A 23,977-nucleotide genomic window follows, 5' to 3' on the forward strand; every position below is an offset into this window, starting at 1 on the left:
GTTAGGATAATTTACACCGCCCTCCCCTCTTTCCCGCATTCATGATACCTATCTACTCGTCTCTTTCAAAGTTTCAGTATTGATAGTTCGTCAAGATTTGAAAAATATTTAAAACTAGCGAATTACCTGCAGGTTCCTGCAGCCTGCCCAGATCATTTTATTCGCATTTTTTTAAATAAATAAACTAATTAACTTTCCAAATGCTCTTCAACATCAAAGGACATTCTTAATAAAAACAAAAAACAAACTTGTTGAACATACACAGATTTCGATGACAGCGCCATCTATCTCGTTCGAGAGTAAACGTATTCCCGTTTGTTTACCCCGTTTTACGTGTGTGACGCAAAACAGCAAAACTGACGTCAATCGTAAATTGTGCCTACTTTTAAAACCAAAATAACTTCATATAAAATCATTTAGGACAATCAGGGAAACAAAGAAACAACGTGGGAGGTCTGTAGCTATAAATACACTCACGTTACCCCCGTGAAGCTTTTATTTTGTAGCTACTAAAGTTATTTAATACTTTTGTTTGCAATTTATTTTTTATGTTTGACTTCTTATCGTGTTGCTTAGCCATTACAATAATAGACAAACTTCTGTGAACCTGGTTATTTAAATTGCAAGCATGCGCGTTGCATCGATTTGTACTAAAATTATATTCGATCCATATTCCCACTCTACCTACCTATCTAATCTATAGATAGCGCGATTAGGCGCCAGGCGCGCGGCGCGTCATTTGTACCATAGACTTATAGAAGTTGATTGCACTTACAAATGTTGCCATTTAAGATTTCAAGGAAATATAAAAATGTAGGCACTTCTTACCCTAGTCAGGACATATTGTAGACAATATTTTTTTTTTATCTTGATAATGTGGGGTTTCATTTTTATTATTTTCCTAATTGATACATATGTAGATACTATTGATCTGAGTACGTTAACGCCGTTTTGATGTAATATAACGAAACGAATGCCATCAACAAATTATAAATAAGAAGAAAGTAGGGAAATAAATGAAGAATATAGGGTATAAAAATGGAATAAAAAAAGTCAGTCAGATTATTATCCGAACGTCCCGAGAGATTTTGAAAACAATATTGGTCCAGAAATCTGACTTTCCTAAACCAAGCCACATAATGGGTTCAGCACAATATGTTTTTTAACCTTGGCATTTTGGCAAAGGCCTAGTAACGTAGTAGGTACAACGCCATCTAGAATTTTTTGGGAGCCCTTTTTTTTAATTCTCAATATGAAAACTTCACGTTGACGTTCCAATATCAATTTCAAAACAAAGTATTTCCAATAAATGCATAACATTATTACTCTACTTATGAAATACTTTTATTTTATTAATGACTATTACATAACGGGTGGGGTTCACGCATGTGTGCTGGTATTTGTTTTTTTAGTTAGATACATTAAAAAACACATTTAAAATTATTTAAATAAAGACAAGACGTATTACATATAAGAGAAACTGAATATCCATAACTACGGTAATAAGTCAACGAAAGAAAAGAACGAAGTTATTTCAGACGAAGCTAGTACTCACTCAAAATCTTTAAATAAATCTCTTTTGATAATTTAGTGTGAATTTAAAATAAATACATGGCAACACATTTCTGAAAAACTTTCTAGATAGTTTAGTCTATGGTGCATAGGAAAGAGCCACGGCCTTTTACAATCGATTGTACTATAGAAATCGAATAATATATTTAAGCTTTATTTAAAAGTACGGAAGAAAAAGTTAAATTATCGTTTTTAATAAGATATTCTTATATTTAACTGTAGTAAGTTTAATTATTTTTCAATTTAATAAAAAGTTTTGAACATTACTAATGATGGCATTTTACCATTCGAAATGTGACATTTCGATTGTATGACTGATTCCGATTCACGTGATTACGTCACTCGGGCCAAGCGAAGCAAGCGGAGGGAGATGTGCGAGATTCGTAGTGTTAAAATTAATACGTCATCTCTTATTCAAAAGTGCTATCTGTAAATTATAATTCGTGGTGCCGCTTAAAAATTAATAATAAAACAGTAAGTAAACGATTCTGGCGTCGGCCCACGCATCGCCGTATGGTACGGACGCGTTGTTTGGTTCCCTGTGCAGTGCCTATACAAATGCATAATATAACCTATCTGCGCTTTGCATAAATCTATGAGGCCGCAGCCTTGTAATTGATGCAGATGCAGCCGATGTGGAAATAAGGCGTTAATGCGATTACAAAAGTAGTTAAAACGTCATCGGAGCGAAGCCATCAAGTCGGGGTGTTTTGCCGCGCTGTGCTGTGTTTATTGACGCGTTGGTTGCAATATTGCAGGCATAATGCCGGCGGCGCGAGGCGTTAAACGTGCTGCTTCTAAATCATCTGCCGCTACGGCGGCAACGGGAGCCAAAAACAAGAAAAAACGTGGAGGTGAGTTCATGTAAAGGCATTCTGCAATTGTTTTCTTTACATTTTTGCCCATGTCAATGACCTGTCAAACGCAATGGCGGGAAACGAAAGGCGCGAACTGCTGCCTTAGAAGTTCTTTTTTTGTGTTTACAACCTAACTGTACTTGAAATGAGACTTGGATAGCTATGTTTGGTCATTTGGAAGCGTGTTTATGCGTAAATATCGCGTTGGTTATGTAAGCGTCGCGAACGAATGGAATTTTTTTGAGGTTAGTCGGTTTGGCCGATGCTTCGCCGTATTTACAAAAGTATTTTCACAAATTGGTGTATTCTGTAAATAACTGTGACTAATTTATATGAAAGTTACACTCACAAACGTGAATAAGAATGTGCTGATGACTGTGGTTTGGTATAAAATTAGCTAATGTTGAAAGAAAAAGGTCATTAGTGTGTCATTAGTATTGGGTACTGCAGTTTGTGAGTGCAGCTGTACCATAGAGATTAGGACTTAAACGCCATGATGTTTTTACAAAATTGGAATCATAATAAATAATGCATTTTTGCAATAAATTAACTTCAATTCAGTCTAAAGAACATCAAGTTATCCTTTGATGGCACATAATTTAGGTAATCCAATCAAAATAAGCGGTGTAACTATGATATTGCAGAATGACTGACCATAGATCTAAAACATATTTATTTCCCGCCCATTCTTTATCAAAGATATCAATGAAACAGATACTTCAACTTACAATAATAATTAAGATTATGTAATTTCTTCATCATAAAACTCAAACACCACAGAATATCAACATCTAAACAAATATAAAGCAATATGACCTTGACCTCTCAAAAAAACAACAAAGATTACCATGCTGCGATGATATCTTACAGAAGTATTCCATTCAAACATTATATCTTATTTGCTTTTGTGTAACAAACTATTTGTATAAGTCTTATAAATGTAAAGAAAAAATATGGTGACACATCTGTATACAAAGTCTAAATAGTCATTTTTGAGTGTTAGAAAAGGTTATATTGCATCATATTTAACTTATCTGTTTATATTTCTTTGATGCATTGTATCTTGTATCATTCATCTTGCACTCATTGTAAAAAACAATAATTCATATACACAGCAGACATAAGGTCTAATGCCCATTTTCACCAACAAATACCTAAACTTAGCGATTCCCTAAGAGCACTTGATATGAATTTTGTTTTCACCAAAGCTTAAGTGTCCCTTATAACCTATAAGTATTGGGGAAGCCCTTATTCTAAGTGACACTTAGTTCGGGAAATTTTTAGATGTAATTGTTGGTGAAAACGGGCATAAGTTTCTTTAACGTATCATACTATGACCATCATACGAACGTGTCAGGATAAACGGTAAAGAACATAATTATGCTCTACTATGCCGACTAGAGTGTACCAAAACTGAATGCTCCTTGCATGGCACATAGCACGCAATAGTACTGGTCAGTGAAGGAGCAATGTAGTCATCATCCTCCTCCGAGCCTTTTCCCAATCACGTTGGGGTCGGCTTCCAGTCTAATCGGATTCAGCTGAGTACCAGTGCTTTACAAGAAGCGACTGCCTATCTGACCTCCTCAACCCAGTCACCCGGGCAACCCGATACCCCTTAGTTAGACTGGTGTCAGACTTTCTGGCTTCTGACTACCCGTAACGACTGCCAAGGATGTTCACTGACAGCCGGGACCTACAGTTTAACGTGCCATCCGTCTTATCAGTAAAATATTTTTTTTATTTGAAATGCTCCTGTTACGGTCACATATACGTTGTCGTGGGTAGACTTCTTTACAAATTTACTCCTGTAACACCACTACTTTTTCAAGCAATAAATTAAAAGATTACATAGAAACAATCCAAAAGAATAAATAATGTTAAATAAAAGAAGATAAGATTTATTACTCACAAAACCATATAGAAAAATTATTGACACATATTCAACCACCAAAAATGATCTAAGCATACAAAATCAAAATAGATTACATCATACCTCTTTTTTATATTATTTAAGTCATCATTTTTGATAAGAATGACCTCAAATTTAATGCCTAGACTTATGAAATCATTTCGCACTATGCCTGCATAATTTCCTAGTTCAAAGTGATAATTGTCAATATTGCTGAATTCCGCCCACTTATGATATTTGATTTATTACTTTAAATATGCTTTTCTGCTACGTAAAGTATTTATGAGCAAACTAAGTTGCAACTTCCTCGTTCAAAAAGGAAGTATAATGTTATTTTTATACTAAAGGTAAATTATAAAAGTAGAAATTACATAATAAAGGTAAATGAAACCATGTAGTACATTAGTTCGAATCTTCTAAATATACCTATCCAGGCATGTAAACGCTCAATGTATGAACATCTAAAAAGATAGATGGATGGACAGTTTTGTCAAGTTCAAAGAAACTTTCAAACAAGCTGAATGACTAAAACCTTTTTTGAATAATTTCTTATTGGTGAATCGGTATAAGCTGGTAAAGCACTGATACTCAGCTACATCTGGTTAGACTGGAAGCCGACCCCAACATAGTTTGGGAAAATGGCTCGGAGGATGAATCAGTATATGCTGGTCTCGGACAAAGTTACACTATTACCATCTCTATTTTAAGATGCATGTAGCCATAGCTATTGAAAAACTATTAAAAATTCCATCAAACATCAAATACTTTATGATCTTAGACAAACCAAAAATGGTTCCAAAATGTGTCAACCACCCACCTACATTGGACTAAAATATTGTGCAAAAGAAGATCAATGACACATTGACAAATTGAAATGTTTAAATAACATGAGATCAATTCTTTTAATAGATTATTAAAAAATATTTTGTTAGCTAGTGGTACTCAATTTATCTAACTTGCAAGTTCTAAAAACACAGAATTGCTTACATGCCTAATTATATAACATAAAAACTGTCATTTACTTAATAAAAAAATGTGCCTGAAACTTCTGACTTTTTTGTTCCTATTTGAAATAAAAAACTTGATTTCATCATTATAATTGTAGCGATTTAACACTTCCGATTAGCCATTTGCAAAGGCACCTAGAAGTATTTACTTAGTATAAAAAATATGTACCTAACATTTTTACAGATTTTTATACATAGCACACTTTTTCCACATCTATTCGTTTGTCACTTTTTGTTGTAACTTTGTAACTCAGGAGCGGGCCCACCTATCCAAACCAAATCTTTAGGCTTTGTTCAGACTATTTGGTAGATGGTTTTTTTGTGAAGTTTACACAAAATCTGGTTGAGCGTCCCTATAAAGAAGTTCAGAGAATAACACTTATATTTGAATACATAAATTAATTTGTCTGTGCAGCGATTCAATGGGAGATCCCATCAGCGCCCAAGAGGAGGGGGCGCGTGCTGGCCTGTGGGCAGGGAGATGTTGGCCAGCTCGGCCTCGGGGAAGATGTCATCGAGGCCACCAAGTGAGTACACTGTTATTATACTTACCTCCCCACTCAGAGACATTTAATGATTACTTAAGTCACTCCTTAGTGACGGAATGTCATACAAATCCTTTACTAAGGAATGGCTTAAGTGACCATTAAATGACTCTGAGTGGGAAGGTTAAGCAACTGACTTGAAAAAAGGTTATTCATTAATTAATATACAATAAACCTATGTTGTACAGTGTACCAACACTACGTTGGAGATTATATATTTTTTTTAATTTCAATCATGAGAAAAATTCAAATAAATGACACAAGTATGTACAAAATAATTGAAGAGTTTCTAGTAAGATGATAGGTTGTGCAGTAGACAATTTTGTTTCTAAAAAATTTAAGTGCTTGAAATTATTTTATCTTTATTAAAAAAATATTTTTTTCTGTGATATTCTTTAATCTGTGCAGACAACTTTAAGTTGCATCCTTTCTATTTGGAAAATCATACGTAAGAAACATAGTCCTATATTTCCACAGTGACAAATCATTTTGTTGCAGATTCAAATACGTCACAGCCTTGGGTGACAAAATAGTTGATGTGTATGCTGGGGGCATGCATACTATCGCTCTTGACAGCAATGGGAAGGTAAATAACATACAAACATATTTATTTATATGTTTCTTGGCATATTGACTTGTTATAATCTTATTAGATTTGAGTTGTTGCATGGTTTCTCATGTTATAGAAAAGAGGAAATTTTATAGCTGATGATAAAGATGTTTAATTGGTCATTCTGAGTCAAATTAACAACTGAATGACTTATTACAATGCATTTTTTTAAGTGTGATGAGTTCTAAGCTATATTATGTATATTTTAGTGATTATGTGTACTTTTGAAGTATTATTGTACCTTACAAAGTTAAAATATCAATGTAATTATGTTCCTTTTGTGAAATAAATAGTGACAGTGATGAGTACTGATTTTTCGACACTCCTTATTAGTTTAATTTTAAATTTTCATGTATTTAGGCGTATGTAGCTTATGTGTAAATAAAAAAAAAATTAAAGTTTGAAAATTAGAGATTGCCAAACTGTTGAACGTTTTAAAAGCAAAAGAATACTGTCCATTGCATCATATAACTGTTTTATTTATGTAGGTACATATATTATAGTATTATGTACGTATAAATAAATGAATAATCTCCATTTTGTTCTTAGGTGTGGACATTCGGGTGTAACGACGAGGGAGCGCTAGGCCGGCCCACGTCGGGCGAGGGCGAGGAGGGCACGCCGGCTACCGTGGCGCTGCCCGCCGCCGCCGTCTGCGTGGCGGCCGGGGACTCACACTCCGCCGCGTTACTCGATAACGGAGATGTGTACGCCTGGGGGGCTTTTAGAGTAAGTTTCCCATATTTAACTACCATTTTTTAAGGTTCAAGGGTAAAACGGGACCCTATTGTTTTCGCTCCTCTCTCCGTCCTTCCGTTTGTCTGTCACCAGGCTGTATCTCATGAACCGTAAGGCGTCGTCCTAATTGGCAGCGATCGCACAATGGCGCGATGCGTTTTTCATCTCACGATCTCACTATCTCACTTGCGAGGTTCAAATAGGACACTCTGATGAAATCTGTATGTTTGAACTCATCGAACGACGAGAACGCATCGTGTCATCGTGCGATCGCTACCAATTAGGACGACGCCTCACAGTTAGAAAGTTGAAATTTTCACAGATGATGTATTTCTGTTGCCGCTATAACAACATATACTGTAAACTAGAATAGAATAAATATTTTAAGGGTCTCCCATACAACAAACGTGATTTTTTTATCATTTTAAATTATGGTACGGAATTCTTCGTGCGCTCGTCCGACTCGCACTTAGCGGGTTTTATTTATGTTACCACCAATGTGTTACTATTATCAGATACTAACGAATATGTGTTCCATAGGACTCTCACGGCAGCATGGGGCTGGTGGTGCGAGGCCGGGAAGGCAAGTCGTGCCGCGAGCCCGTCAAGCTCGACCTCGCCGAGCCCGCCGTCGCCATCGCGTCCGGCGGCGACCATCTCGTCATACTCTCCGTAAGTAACACGAGATAATGACCATTTAAGTACATCATTTTTACCTTCTCAACAATAACAGCCTTACTTATAAACGTGAATTAAATAATTAAGAAAATTCTTACTTATAAACGTTGCCAAAGCCAACCCCAACATAGTTTGGGAAAAGGCTCGGAGGATGATGAAACGTTGCCTAAGCATGTCTTTATTAACATTTAATCACTACTTAAGGCTTGAAGTAGTAATTAGTTAAAATGATGCCAACTATTTTCTCTTGACAAATCGCCAGGCGTCAGGTATAGTATACAGGGCTGCGGGTTGTTCGAAAGAGATACCGCGGCCCTGGTACATAAAAGGCCTACGACGGAACACGACGGTTTTTAGTCAGTAAGAGTCTGACACTCCCTCACCGCTGCTAACCCACAACGGGAGGGGTCATTTGATGATTTTTGACGTCGGAAAAAAAAAGGTATAGTATACAGCTCGTTGGGCTGCGGGATTATTCAAAACAGTTACCGCAGCCCAAATACATAAAAGGCCTATGAAGGCGGTTTTTAGTTAATAAGAGTCTGACACTCCCTCCCTCACCGCTGCTAACCCACAGCCGGAGGGCTCATTTGATGATTTCCCATAAAAAATAAATAAATAAATAATAAAATTAAAGTTGGTCTTATGAATATACCTACTTTGAATCAGTTAATAACCATTTTTTAAATATTTTTAAAAATATCTGCTTTCTATCAGTTATTTTTTAAAGTATGTACAATAAGTAATAGTAATATTTGTCCGCACAGTCGTCGGGCGGCGTGTACACGATGGGTTGCGGCGAGCAGGGGCAGCTCGGGCGCCTGTCTCAACGCTCAGCCTCCCGGGACGCCAGGCAGGGCTTCAGTATGTATACTATCCAAACTAATATTATTCATACGAAAGTATAGTTATCGGCACGAATCTTGAGCTCTCACCTTCACCTGCGCAGAAGTAATTTATTGGGTCCCTTTTGTGGTATTCGTGAGGCGCGGGAGCGGGCTAAAGCGGTGATTGGCCCGCAGTGCATCGCGTTATAGCCGTCACTCGGAATTGGTTCTTTGCTAATAATTCAGATGTAGGTCAGGGCTCAAGATTCGAGCCGATAACTATAACTGTCCGTCAAAATAAAACAATATTCCGGACATACAGCGCCATCTATTGGTCAAAAATCGGCATCTATCTGCGGGAACTATGTGGGTAGAACCAAAAATTTGCCGGAAAAGTAAACTGATTATTGAAGACTTATCTCCCGTCTGATATTCATGTAATATTGTGGAAATAAATATTGCAATAATATAAAATATTTTCTAATGATTTTCTTCAGCACTATTTCTTCAGCACTTTTCAATGTCGCCTTTTCAATTAATATATTATAATTTATTCGCCTGCCCTTGTGTTTTGGTCCTTCACAGTGGGCTTAATTTGTAGGATTATAAAAATCATAGTGCATAGTTATACATTTATATTGTTTTCAACCACCTTCAAAAAAGAAGATTTCCATTTGTACAGTACTTTTTGTTCACCCATTAAATGCAGTACGTATAAATACTATCCGTCATACCACAAAAACTTTTAAACGTCAGTTTAACACTTGTCTAAAAAAAATGTCAGATTATGACGTTGAAATAAGGTCCATTTTGCAGTCACACTTTTTTTAAGACAAGTGTTTGACACATGTTTAAGTTTTTGTAGCTAGACCATATCCGTCTTACCACAAAAACTTTTAAACGTCAGTTTATGCCTTGTCTAAAAAAATGACAAATTATGACGTTGACATATGGTTAATTTTGCAGCCAAAATTTTATTAGACAAGTGTTTGACACATGTTTAAGTTTTTGTAGTCAGACCATATGTTTTTAACACGAATTTATCTCACAGGTGCCCTGCTAGTTCCATCTAAAGTGACTCTAAAGGCGGGCGGTTCCCGCATCTGGGCGGGCTACCACGCTACCTTCGTACTGGACACCAACGACAAGATGTTTGCCTGGGGACTCAATAACTATGGACAACTTGGTATGTTTGTTTGAATGTTATTTTCTGTCTTGCATTTTCCCCAAAAAAATGTTTAAGTTAGATTCTAGTGGTATCGAATGCAGATACAACGACTTCTCCAAAAGTTGCTAGTTATCATGTTTATTTACAAGAAACTACTTAAGAATCGGTGCTAGATGGACATTTAGAAGATTGTCTGTAGAGAAATTGACTTTCAAAAGAACATCTTTATGCAAAAATTCAACATTATTTTGCTTTTTTAGGTATAACAGGCGAGAAACGCAAGACGGCAATATTCACCCCCACAGAATGCGATGCGTTCACCCGCCTCAACACCGAGTGGCGCAGTGTGGCCGCCGGACAGCATCACTCGCTCGCGCTGGACACTGCCGGACAGCTGTATGCTATCGGACGCTGCGAGTACGGCAGGTATGACTGACGCCGACAGCATCACTCGCTCGCGCTGGACACTGCCGGACAGCTGTATGCTATCGGACGCTGCGAGTACGGCAGGTATGACTGACGCCGACAGCATCACTCGCTCGCGCTGGACACTGCCGGACAGCTGTATGCTATCGGACGCTGCGAGTACGGCAGGTATGACTGACGCCGACAGCATCACTCGCTCGCGCTGGACACTGCCGGACAGCTGTATGCTATCGGACGCTGCGAGTACGGCAGGTATGACTGACGCCGACAGCATCACTCGCTCGCGCTGGACACTGCCGGACAGCTGTATGCTATCGGACGCTGCGAGTACGGCAGGTATGACTGACGCCGACAGCATCACTCGCTCGCGCTGGACACTGCCGGACAGCTGTATGCTATCGGACGCTGCGAGTACGGCAGGTATGACTGACGCCGACAGCATCACTCGCTCGCGCTGGACACTGCCGGACAGCTGTATGCTATCGGACGCTGCGAGTACGGCAGGTATGACTGACGCCGACAGCATCACTCGCTCGCGCTGGACACTGCCGGACAGCTGTATGCTATCGGACGCTGCGAGTACGGCAGGTATGACTGACGCCGACAGCATCACTCGCTCGCGCTGGACACTGCCGGACAGCTGTATGCTATCGGACGCTGCGAGTACGGCAGGTATGACTGACGCCGACAGCATCACTCGCTCGCGCTGGACACTGCCGGACAGCTGTATGCTATCGGACGCTGCGAGTACGGCAGGTATGACTGACGCCGACAGCATCACTCGCTCGCGCTGGACACTGCCGGACAGCTGTATGCTATCGGACGCTGCGAGTACGGCAGGTATGACTGACGCCGACAGCATCACTCGCTCGCGCTGGACACTGCCGGACAGCTGTATGCTATCGGACGCTGCGAGTACGGCAGGTATGACTGACGCCGACAGCATCACTCGCTCGCGCTGGACACTGCCGGACAGCTGTATGCTATCGGACGCTGCGAGTACGGCAGGTATGACTGACGCCGACAGCATCACTCGCTCGCGCTGGACACTGCCGGACAGCTGTATGCTATCGGACGCTGCGAGTACGGCAGGTATGACTGACGCCGACAGCATCACTCGCTCGCGCTGGACACTGCCGGACAGCTGTATGCTATCGGACGCTGCGAGTACGGCAGGTATGACTGACGCCGACAGCATCACTCGCTCGCGCTGGACACTGCCGGACAGCTGTATGCTATCGGACGCTGCGAGTACGGCAGGTATGACTGACGCCGACAGCATCACTCGCTCGCGCTGGACACTGCCGGACAGCTGTATGCTATCGGACGCTGCGAGTACGGCAGGTATGACTGACGCCGACAGCATCACTCGCTCGCGCTGGACACTGCCGGACAGCTGTATGCTATCGGACGCTGCGAGTACGGCAGGTATGACTGACGCCGACAGCATCACTCGCTCGCGCTGGACACTGCCGGACAGCTGTATGCTATCGGACGCTGCGAGTACGGCAGGTATGACTGACGCCGACAGCATCACTCGCTCGCGCTGGACACTGCCGGACAGCTGTATGCTATCGGACGCTGCGAGTACGGCAGGTATGACTGACGCCGACAGCATCACTCGCTCGCGCTGGACACTGCCGGACAGCTGTATGCTATCGGACGCTGCGAGTACGGCAGGTATGACTGACGCCGACAGCATCACTCGCTCGCGCTGGACACTGCCGGACAGCTGTATGCTATCGGACGCTGCGAGTACGGCAGGTATGACTGACGCCGACAGCATCACTCGCTCGCGCTGGACACTGCCGGACAGCTGTATGCTATCGGACGCTGCGAGTACGGCAGGTATGACTGACGCCGACAGCATCACTCGCTCGCGCTGGACACTGCCGGACAGCTGTATGCTATCGGACGCTGCGAGTACGGCAGGTATGACTGACGCCGACAGCATCACTCGCTCGCGCTGGACACTGCCGGACAGCTGTATGCTATCGGACGCTGCGAGTACGGCAGGTATGACTGACGCCGACAGCATCACTCGCTCGCGCTGGACACTGCCGGACAGCTGTATGCTATCGGACGCTGCGAGTACGGCAGGTATGACTGACGCCGACAGCATCACTCGCTCGCGCTGGACACTGCCGGACAGCTGTATGCTATCGGACGCTGCGAGTACGGCAGGTATGACTGACGCCGACAGCATCACTCGCTCGCGCTGGACACTGCCGGACAGCTGTATGCTATCGGACGCTGCGAGTACGGCAGGTATGACTGACGCCGACAGCATCACTCGCTCGCGCTGGACACTGCCGGACAGCTGTATGCTATCGGACGCTGCGAGTACGGCAGGTATGACTGACGCCGACAGCATCACTCGCTCGCGCTGGACACTGCCGGACAGCTGTATGCTATCGGACGCTGCGAGTACGGCAGGTATGACTGACGCCGACAGCATCACTCGCTCGCGCTGGACACTGCCGGACAGCTGTATGCTATCGGACGCTGCGAGTACGGCAGGTATGACTGACGCCGACAGCATCACTCGCTCGCGCTGGACACTGCCGGACAGCTGTATGCTATCGGACGCTGCGAGTACGGCAGGTATGACTGACGCCGACAGCATCACTCGCTCGCGCTGGACACTGCCGGACAGCTGTATGCTATCGGACGCTGCGAGTACGGCAGGTATGACTGACGCCGACAGCATCACTCGCTCGCGCTGGACACTGCCGGACAGCTGTATGCTATCGGACGCTGCGAGTACGGCAGGTATGACTGACGCCGACAGCATCACTCGCTCGCGCTGGACACTGCCGGACAGCTGTATGCTATCGGACGCTGCGAGTACGGCAGGTATGACTGACGCCGACAGCATCACTCGCTCGCGCTGGACACTGCCGGACAGCTGTATGCTATCGGACGCTGCGAGTACGGCAGGTATGACTGACGCCGACAGCATCACTCGCTCGCGCTGGACACTGCCGGACAGCTGTATGCTATCGGACGCTGCGAGTACGGCAGGTATGACTGACGCCGACAGCATCACTCGCTCGCGCTGGACACTGCCGGACAGCTGTATGCTATGATATCCGTATAGTAACTAAAGTAACGACTGCCAAAGATGTTCCAATGACAGCCAGAACCAACTAATTTATCTTCCGAACACGGAAGAAGTCATGAAAAGCCGGTCAACCTTCCATCGACCTACTTCGCCAAGCATTGTTTACCCTTATAATCGAGCCACGAACTGTTACATTATCCATTAATTGTTGAAAAAATACTCGAACTCAAATTTATTTATTGTACACACAAGACGTTATATACAATAATTATTATGTAAATCTATACATGGAAGTAATATCTTTTGTTATATACCTAAGAGAAACGTGGTGTTCTGAGAGTGAAATATGTAAGAAATTCCATATACAATGGTTATGGTTTTAGAATGTTTGTAGAGGTCCAGGGAAGGTTTAAACGATACGAACGCGGGGCGGGGGTGCGAGTGCGTAGGTAAACAAAACATTGCGCGTGTGTCGTTTTAACCGGACGTATTATAATAAATATTGGTCGCTATAAGCAGTTGGTCGCTTAAACCGGAGTCGCACTAAACGGTTATATTGTCTTAGTACCTATATACGAAACCTAACTTGAGTAAAGATTATCGTCGCTAAAACCGATTAGTTGTTATAAGCGAAGTCGTTATATATGAATTCTACTGTATATTAATACGCTTCACTGTTTTATATACACTTAACCATTGTTTTTGTATCCTGCAGGTTGGGTTTAGGTGACCGAGCAGGTGATGCAGAAGTGCTGGAGCCGATCCCCAAGCTACAGAACAAGAAGGTCATTTGTATAGCTGCCGGTACCAGCAACTCTTTTGCTGTCACTGATACCGGTGAGAATATTTTCACATAATAATAAATAAATAATACTTATACATTTCATTCATGTATTATGAAGCTTTGAGGCCCGTGGCACATCAGTGCCAGTATGGCTTGAAACGCTTTTCTTTTATCTTATAAGTAGTTAAAGTTAAAAATTATTTAACATTGATAGTACTCGCCGCGTCGCTGCCGGCCGCTGCCTTTGATTTTAAAATATTTGTATAATTAACTTCCTATTATTGCTTTATTGGTCTAGTCGTCGCATAGCGCGATTGCTGTTCACATTTCCCGGGTTGTGGGTGGGCTAAAATGCTTTGTGGGTTTTGTAAACTTACAAGGCAACCTGGAGAACCATGAGAGTTAAGAGTAGATAGTGCATCTGTCTGCGCCGAGCTGATCTCCTTATATGAGAACAGCTGCTGTGGCCGACATTCAGTTAAGATTTTGTTATTATAAAATGAGTGTTTGTCTTCCAGGCGAGGTGTTCTCGTGGGGCATGGGGTCGGAGGGCCAGCTGGGCACGGGCGGCAGCGCGGACGCGGCCGAGCCCGCCCCGGCCGTGACGCCGCCGCTGCACGCGCGCACGCCCGTGCACATCTCCGCCGGCGGACAGCACACCGTGCTCAGAGTGGTAACTACAACAAAATCAAAATCTTTTTATTTCACATAGGCCTTTGCAGGCACCTATGAAACGTCACATTAGTTGCACGGTTCCAAAAAGTTGATCTCATGGAGAAGAGCCGGCAAGAAACTCCATAGACACTCTTTTTAAAAAGTAATATAGTCACAGTACAAACAGTCTATTACATAACAATAGAAGCTCACAGAATTATACAATGCAAGAGTTAAACTGTAAATCTATACAATGCAAAGGAAGAAGAAAAAGTCGTTTAATTGCCAGGGAAGCCACACATGGAGAGATGAGTTACAAGCACTCACCACCACCCTGATACATAAAAGACCTACTAAGGAACTCAATTTTAGTCAATAAGGGTCCGTTCAGTCAGACAGACCGGCTTGGAGAGAAGAGCAAATTCTTAACACGTTAAAAATCGACTATTTGTCATCATCAGCCTATTGCAGTCCACTGCTGGATATAAGCCTCTCCAAGTGCACGCCACTTTTTTTTTCAACGACGTCAAAAATCATCTAATGCCCTGCTGTGGGTTAGCAGCAGTGAGGATGTCAGGCTCTTACTGAGTAAAAACCGTCGTGTTCCGTCATAGGCCGCGTATGTACCAGCGCCGCGGTAACTCGCGCGAACAGCCCGCAGAGTGCACGCCACTGAGATCGATTTTCGGCTTCTCGCATCCAGCTCCTGCTAGCCATCTTGCGCAAGTCATCACTCCACCGTGCCTGAGGATGTCCTACACTACGTTTGCCGAGGCGCGGTCTCCACTCTAGAACTCGTTTACTCCAACGGTTATCGGTTCTTCAGCTAATATAACGACACACGACGTACATGAAAGACCTACGAAGATAAACATAAAAATTCACTTATTCAACGTAGGCTGAAAATCTGCACTTTTTTCAAAAGACAGCCCCCAAAACGCCCACGCCACTTCCTATGTGGTTTTGCTGAGAATAAGAATTCAGAAATTGAGAAGAAGAAACTCCCCAGCAACACATGTCTCAGCAGGTTTAGCACAAACCGCCAGGGTTGAGGAATTGTTCACGTACATAAAAAGCCTACGACAGAACACGATAGGTTTTAGTCAATAAAAGTCTGACACTCCCTCACCACTGCTACTACTCTGCCGAAAATGTTCCAAGACAGCCAGTACCCACCAAATTACAGTGCCTTCCCAAACACGGAGGAACTATCATAAGATTGATCTTCAAATAATCTTTATCTATTTTCTTTACTAAAAATAACTTCTTATCTTTTTAGGAGGACCCAGCATCCCAAAAGGAAGACTCCCCGCCCCCAGAGAGCGAGACTTCAGAACAGAAACCGGAACCTGTGTCTCAAGATGAGGAGGAACCGGAAACGCCAGCCAAGCGAGCTCGCACAGAACAGGAGGAGGAAATATCCTCGACTTCCAGTGCACAGCCCGCTGAAGTTAATGATGCTAAACCACAGGTAAATACATAAATATAATAAATAATATCAATTTACCCAAAAAAATGTGTGGATCCAAATGGCAGAGTCATTTACATTAAAGTCAAAGTATTTATAATACAAAGTCAAAGTATACTAGGTGTTGATTTGCATTTGTGCCATACTTTAGGAGGAGGGCATAAAATACGTAAATAATCGATTGTAATTACAGTTCAGACGGGAAATAGCTAATATGCACTGCTTTTTTTGTCATTGTATTGTCGTAGTATTTTAGAAGTAATCCAATTTTATAAATGAAATTTATGAATAATCATTGCGTATGCTTTGTGTTTGTGTGAGGGCGCAGCACGGTTTTAAGGCCAGTAACACACGCGCCAAGTTTAAATACGGCTACGGAATTCCGAAAAAAAAATTGTTACCAATTTTTTTGTTGATTTGGGTCGAGAATCATTAGCATAATTACGTCCTTGAATATGGCACGGATGCAAATCAACAGCTTGTATAAAACAGATGTGAAATAAAATGAAGATCTTAATTTTTTGGATTTGGATTGATTGCGACAAACGTTTCTAAATCTTATGATAAGTAACTTCTCATACATAAAATTATGCTTGCAATTTTTATTCTTTTTTGCTTCTATCTGTATAAATAATGTGTTAATTTTCCTGCTAAATCTCACTGTAAATAATCATAGTTCTATAAGTTGCTTTTTCTTCACCTTTTTTTTATGTTTTCTTTTTTATTTTTGTTTATCCTTGTTGTTAAAATTAGGCTAAAAAGAAAAAGCGTGTCCCCGCGTCAGTTTCGTCGTCCAGCAACAAAACTACAAGAAAAAAGGCACGGCGGAATTAGGTTCTTAATATAGTTGCTACATAGTATTATTTATATACAGAGTGTGTCGTACCTAATCACATTAAATTAAATACGTAAATATACTGCTTAATTTAAGTCGATAAGCACGATTAAAAAAATAAAATACGTAAATATAAATATTGTTTCAAACAAAGTAAATAGAATTAAAATGTGCGAAAATTAAGAAACCATATAAGAGTCAGTCATTACAAACAACCGAAATTCTCTCTTGAAAACTGACAGCTATCAACTGATCAAAACATTCGATACTCCTAACTTTATCTCTGCTTTACACATGATGTTGTAAATTATGAAAACGAAAAATGAGTCCTGTGGCTGAACCACTGAATGGATTAGGTTAATTTTTTTACAATCCGCCATAGAATATCATAAAGTATATGTGATAGGATTTAATGTGATTAGGTACGACACACCCGATATATCGGGTGTGTCGTTCATAATCACATTAAATGAAATGCGTTAATATACTGGTTAATATATGTCGATTAACACAAAGATAAAATAAAAATATGTTAAAATAAAAAAATGATTTTTTCAAACAAAGTAAATGGAATAAAAATGTGCAAAAATTAGAACACCATATAAAAGTCAGTCTTTACAAACAACTGAAATTCTCTCTTGAAAACTGACAGCTGTCAACTGATCAAAACATTCGATACTCCTAACTTTATCTCTGCTTTACACAATACATGATGTTGTAAATTATGAAAACGAAAAATGAGCCCTGTGGCTAAACCACTGAATGGATTAGGTTATTTTTTTTACAATCCGCCATAGAATATCATAAAGTATATGTGATAGGATTTAACGTGATTAGGTACGACACACCCGATATATATGTATTACTGTAGGTTTGTACGTTTTGTAAAAATATACTTTATTATTCTCTATGTATAGGTAGTTAACTATAGGTAAATATTCTTGATATGATTTGATCGGTTTAAAAATAAAATGTGGTTAAAAATCAGCAATAACAATGAATTGATCAATTGAATCATTATTTTAAGTAGCATATTTTAAAAATTTGTTCAATAATTTTAAGTACAGATAGAGTTTCCATTATTTACAGTGAAATACATGTTTTAATCCAATTTTAGTCAATTACGTTTAAAAAGTATATTTTTACAAGAACAGTGGCATCAGATAAGTTTTATACAGGGTATTAATAATTAGGTAAAAAGTATTATAAGTAGATGTAAGTATGGTGTTGGTTAAAATAGAACCTCTTGACGAAACTGAAGTTAGCCTATAGTAACTGCACCATATACAATTTCACGCTTAGCGCAGTTAAACTTTCTTCAGTCTCGCCAAAACAGTTCTCGTCAAGTAACTTTGCCACTCTGAAGTTAGCCATTTAACGCCTTCCTCATCTTGTTGATTGCTCACGCAGTCTTGTATTTTCCGTAGTTTCGGAGTATTACAAACGAACAAAAAAGTGTTTCCGATCATATTATAGTTATCGGCACGAATCTTGAGCTCTGACCTACATCTGCGCAGAAGTGATTTATTAGCAAAGAACCAATCCCGAGTGACGGCTATGACGCGATGCACTGCGGGCCAATCACCGCTTTAGCCCCCGCGCCTCACTTCATACCACAAAAGGGACCCAATAAATTACTTCTGCGCAGGTGAAGGTCAGAGCTCAAGATTCGTGCCGATAACTAAAGTATAAATATCGTGAATTCGCTAGTAACCTAACTTCGGCAAAGTTATTTGAAGGGAACCAAACAGGTGTTGGTAAATTAGTTAATATGAGTTTTATTTAGTTGTGTTGTCCTAATTTATGTGTAGTTAGTATTTATTGTAAATGTAGGTTTTTAGTATTGTGTAGTTTATGAGGTAATTTCTGAGGAATAATATGTTATTAAATATAAAGTGGGAGTGTGGTAATAATGTTGTGAATAAACTTTCAGAAGGTGAATGGTGATGAAAAGAAGGAGACGCCTATGGAAGTTGATGAAACTGGTGAGTTTTGATGAATAAATAAAGCAAACCTATACCAAAGCAGAATCTTAAATAATAATGTAAAAAATGTTATATCAACACAAATATCCACCCTTTTCGGGTTTCAGAAAACACTTTAAGACTGTGATGCAGATAATTTTTCATTATTTCATTATAGTTTTAAGTTACCCATCTAATTTTTCCTTGTTTTGCAGTCGCATACATTTTTTTTTTTCGCAATCAATTCAGTTATTTTCTTTCGCAAAATCAAAAGCTCAAATAACAGTCTATATCAAGTAAACCATAATAAAACATAGTTATTTCTCCCACAGACAACAAACAAGAACAGAAAGACGAGACAGAAACAAAATCAGCAGACGAACAAACAGACACCGACCAGACGGAACCAGACAATACACAGACGGACTCCAAAATTGAGACTACAGACACTTCCAGCCAAGAGACCACGGACAGCGAAACCAAGTCTCAAGACCACGAGAAAACGGACGTCGACATGAGTGACCCCGTCGCCGAAGTTAACGGGACCCCAGAAACGGTCGACCCCAAAACCGTAGACGTTATACCCACAAACACTCTCACTACGACAGCGTGATGGTAAATTATTCAGTACGCGGTTTCTTTACACGTAGGGGTTTCTGTCAGGCTTGTAAAATATAATTATTAATAAAACATATCTTTGAATAAGTGCTTTTCACTTAAACGTCTTAAAACATGATTTTTTTAAGCCAAATCACAGTTAACTAGCATCGATTTTATTTATGTGAAATCTCTATAACAATTCGTTAGTTGATAGTGGACGATTATTCTAAATGAACCGCCTGAAAGCATTTTTTTAGTCTAAAATTAATTAGATTTTGATATTAGCCTTCATTGTTCGTGCCTTTCCTCTATTGAGGTGTCATTGCAAAGTTTTTTGAAGTTCTAACGCTTTTTAGTGTAGCTGTCTCGTGTTTGGAACTGTGGGTAGGTCGATATTCTAGTTTGTTGCTCAATTTGTTCTACAAAATGTAATGTTTTAATTAACATAATGTAATATTAGCTTCTACTCCCGGGTTTTTTCCGCGTTCCGATTGAAATAATTTTCTCGCCTGTTTCATCACAATTCGATCAGCCGTTAAAGCGTAATTGAGGAACAAACATTCAAACCCCTCTTAAAATTTTTTGAAATGATTGTTATGAATGAATTTTTGAATTGAAATTAAATTATTATTATGATACTTAATTTATCTTTCAATCTTTTTCAATATCGAATTTATCTAACCACAGTTTTAAATGCCTAGTTCCATACAAAATCGTTTCACAAATTTTCATTGTAACATTTGTTGGTCTGTCTACAAACCCTGGCGTATAAATTGACTGCAGTACCTCGCGGTACATATTCTAATTAATGTACTGAACTGTATTGTTGTACAATACGATGTATTTTTACAATGATATGAGAATTATATTCGAAGTTGATACATAGGTAAGTAGCGAATGTAATGTATTTGACGGTCTTTCATACATGCCTGTTTACAGGCGTGACGGTTGTGTTATTGATAATTTAATATTATGTTTGACCTTTAATAAAGCTAAAAATTTAAGTAAATTTTCTTTTCTTCAATCTCCTGATATTTTTCCCTTTGAATGTTTTGTTAGAGTAATTAATTCTGTTACTCTTTTTCTGACCTTCTGAAGGTTTGAAATCCCATTGCATGGTATAACCATACCGATTTTAGTATAAGCATAAATATAAATAATAATACTTGGAAGTATTTGTTGTTTACATTAATATAATTATTATTTATAAATAGCTAACTATCGTTAAACACATTACATTTAGCAACATTTCTGCATCAATAGTAGTTGTCAATGTGTTAGTTACAGATCACTTGTTGTACAATTGAAATATTTTAAGTCTGCGCGATTTGAAACGGCTCGATAGCCAGGTTAGTTTCAGCATTTCTGTAATAGTTAAGGTTTAAAGATTTAATTCAATGTTCATTGTAGATTACACAAATTATATTGGTGTAAAATAAAGTAGTTTAATAGTTGTAGGACAGAAAACAGCCAATCAGAGTTAAGTACTCCTGCGCATGTTACTAGCAAATTTTTAAAATAAATATTCAGTGTTTTACTGTTATTTTGTATTGTGGTTTTAGACCACATTCACATTTTAAGTCGTGACGTTTCGAATTGTTAGCGAGGCACATAGCATTAGTATAATAATTCAACTTCGAATATAGCAACGTTCGCGTGAGAGAAAGCACCGCGTTCTCATTTTGTTAAAGATATTTTGATGCGCTAGTTTTGGTCGGATCAAGTACTTATTTATAAGATAACGCAAAAGGGAATTGTTATGTTTCACAAAAGGTAAGGTGAAACCTTTATTGTATTAAATCTAAGCTTTTATTAATAAATTGTTAAGTTCCAAATAGTGCGTGCTTGATAAACTATTATATTGTAAGGAGTATATGACACCAAAATATAGCGTTATATATAAACTGAATTGAAGCATAATTTAATTTATCACAATCGAATTGATGTAGAAATTATAGTTTAAGTTTTTTTTTGTATTTATAAGCTGGGACAGTTGAATGTAAGGAAGTTTGGTGCTTGATGCGATCAAGAGAGCGTTATGTTGTCAGCAGCGAACCCGTGCAGTCTCCCGCGAATATGTAAAATAGTATCTTTTAGCGATTCGCGTCGCACTTAGTGTTGAGGTTGCTAGATAATAAAGAAATATTGATATAAATAAATAATTATAAGCGAATTGTCGATTGTTGTATTCGTGTCCTTAGACTGGTACAAAAATAACAATGTTTCGGGAATTAATTATATGCCGAGAGCCCGTGACTGACAGAACGTTGTTTTATAAAGGCTGTTTATAATGTACTCTTATAGTGTAAAAAATGAGTTGCGTAAAATCTTTTATATTTCAAATATTCTATAGCCACGATTATCCAAACTTCAGCCTTTATGAAATAATGAGTCTGGCAGGCACTGGCTCTCGGTCTAAAAGTACAAAATGTACTGGTTCTTTCACACGACGCTATATTTCATGATTGTTAAAATAAAGATGATATAATGTACCTATTGTGTTTTCATAATAAAATAGTACCTAGTGTAATATTTGTGTTTTAAATGTCGGGATACCTTTTACACACGGTCGGTTAGCCCCATGGTAAGTTATTGATTAACTTGTGTCATGGGTGGATTTTTTCATCATTTCTGCGCCCTTTCAGTTCTCAATCTAACAGAAAGCACCGAAGTAGCAAAAACACCTAACGCTCTACGCTGACGATTTCTAAGCTGTTTAGGAGGTGGAGGACTATTGTGTCCCAAAACTCAAAAAATTTGCAGCAGCTTTTTGACTTTCTACTGGTTTTTTTGAAACTTGTTTGAAAAACTGCGCTCGCGACTTTCATTTAACAGTAGCTATCTTTTTTCTAATTTTTTTAGGTACCATTGCGTCCCAAAAATAAAAAAGTTTCGGGCTCCTTAGCTCCCGGCTACTTCTCTTTGCGGTGGTTTTTTTCACACTTGTTTGGGTACTTTTGTGTGCCAAAACTCAAAAATTACGGGCTCGCTTCGTTAGCGCTTTATAAGTTTGCAGAAATCTGTCTCCGGTTTCTTTTTGTTAAACCTAGCAAAAAGCACCATGAATGATTTCTATACTATTTTTAAGTGCTTTTAATTTCAATTTTAGTCCGTGATTATATTTTGTCGTTTTTTTTGAGGGGTGTGGAGGTGTAAGGTCGCTGTTAACGAGTATGCGATTTGAATGTATGTAAGCAATAATTGGTAAGGTTATAGTTTGTATGGGTGGCGTAAAGTTGCCTTGCTTTGATAAAAAAAACAGACCTTTTTTGATATGGTTTATTTATTCAAGTTGCATTAACTACACATTTGGAATACAAATACTACGCTAGATGCATTTGAGCGTACATTAGTCAAACCGTTTGGTTTGTTTTCAATTATAACAAATAATAAAGTACGACGTATGACGATTGACTTGATGAATCTTCAACATATTCGAGTCAAGTCTATTCAATACTTATTTGTGAGAATCATATTTATTTTCAACATTCATACATACATAAAACAAATATGAAGGAATCCTACTTTATTACTTCACCAATAAAAATAATAACTCAGTCTTTTTATTATAAGTAACCTGTAGTTAGTTAACCCGTTTCACACAAAATTGGCTAAAATTACATACCTATATATTCTGTAATAGTGCAAGCCAACCGTCATACGTCCACAATCAATTTACAGAAACTGTTAAATACATACAAAACTTGAAAACTAGTTATATCTACTTATTCATTGCCGTGAATAAGCGTTAAAACGTTCGTCTTTTACTAATTATCTTCAGACCGTCACAAAAATAGGAACTAAATTTTTAATACAGTTTTTCAGATAGAAAATTGCAAGGTTTATTTTTAGTAATTTTGGCTGAATTCGATGGTCCAAAGTGAAATCTAAATTTAAGCGGCGACGGTGCAAAAGCCACTTGTTACAAAAATATCACATAAATACATATTACATCTGAATTATTTAAACTAGAAATGCAAAAATGTGCAACACATAATGTAATTGCATTCATAATTGTATTGAAATTCATAAGACAATAGGAACCTTAATAAAAATACATGTTTGAAATTTCAATATTTTATTGGCCTTTGAAGAATTTATCTAAAAATTAGATAACGTAAATTGTGCGCAACTATCAATATAAATCTCAGAATATTTTCGACAGTACAATGTGTGTATTACTATTTTTATCATTCTGGACTATTTAATGCACAAAATTGCATTTCTAGTCTAGTTTTAACATCTATATGTTTACAAAAATGTCTTAA

At 39.2% G+C, this 23,977-nt stretch overlaps 1 protein-coding gene across 3 annotated transcripts; it reads left to right on the top strand.

Moving 5' to 3' along the window:
- Window positions 1-1,664: 1,664 nt before the first annotated feature.
- Window positions 1,665-22,201, top strand: LOC110371418 (regulator of chromosome condensation). 3 transcript variants are annotated; one of them, XR_007512370.2, is made up of 15 exons: window positions 1,882-2,046; window positions 2,331-2,426; window positions 5,764-5,875; window positions 6,392-6,479; window positions 7,053-7,232; window positions 7,782-7,913; window positions 8,687-8,783; window positions 9,798-9,932; window positions 10,175-10,340; window positions 14,120-14,241; window positions 14,707-14,861; window positions 16,122-16,313; window positions 17,064-17,144; window positions 19,079-19,130; window positions 19,442-19,554. XR_007512370.2 is itself a non-coding variant. In XM_049851861.2 (14 exons), the coding sequence occupies exons 2-14, from the start codon at window positions 2,336-2,338 to the stop codon at window positions 19,720-19,722; spliced, it is 1,803 nt and encodes a 600-aa protein (XP_049707818.2). In that variant the 5' UTR covers window positions 1,665-1,793; window positions 2,331-2,335; the 3' UTR covers window positions 19,723-22,201. The 3 variants fall into 3 exon arrangements, 2 of the variants coding, with proteins under 2 accessions (XP_049707818.2, XP_049707817.2); XM_049851861.2 differs by lacking the exons at window positions 1,882-2,046; window positions 17,064-17,144 and adding an exon at window positions 1,665-1,793 and having other exon boundaries at window positions 19,442-22,201; XM_049851860.2 differs by lacking the exon at window positions 17,064-17,144 and having other exon boundaries at window positions 19,442-22,201.
- The last annotated feature ends 1,776 nt before the right edge of the window (window positions 22,202-23,977 follow it).

Source organism: Helicoverpa armigera, chromosome 28 (genome assembly GCF_030705265.1).
Source record: "Helicoverpa armigera isolate CAAS_96S chromosome 28, ASM3070526v1, whole genome shotgun sequence".
Taxonomy (NCBI): Eukaryota; Metazoa; Arthropoda; class Insecta; order Lepidoptera; family Noctuidae; genus Helicoverpa; species Helicoverpa armigera.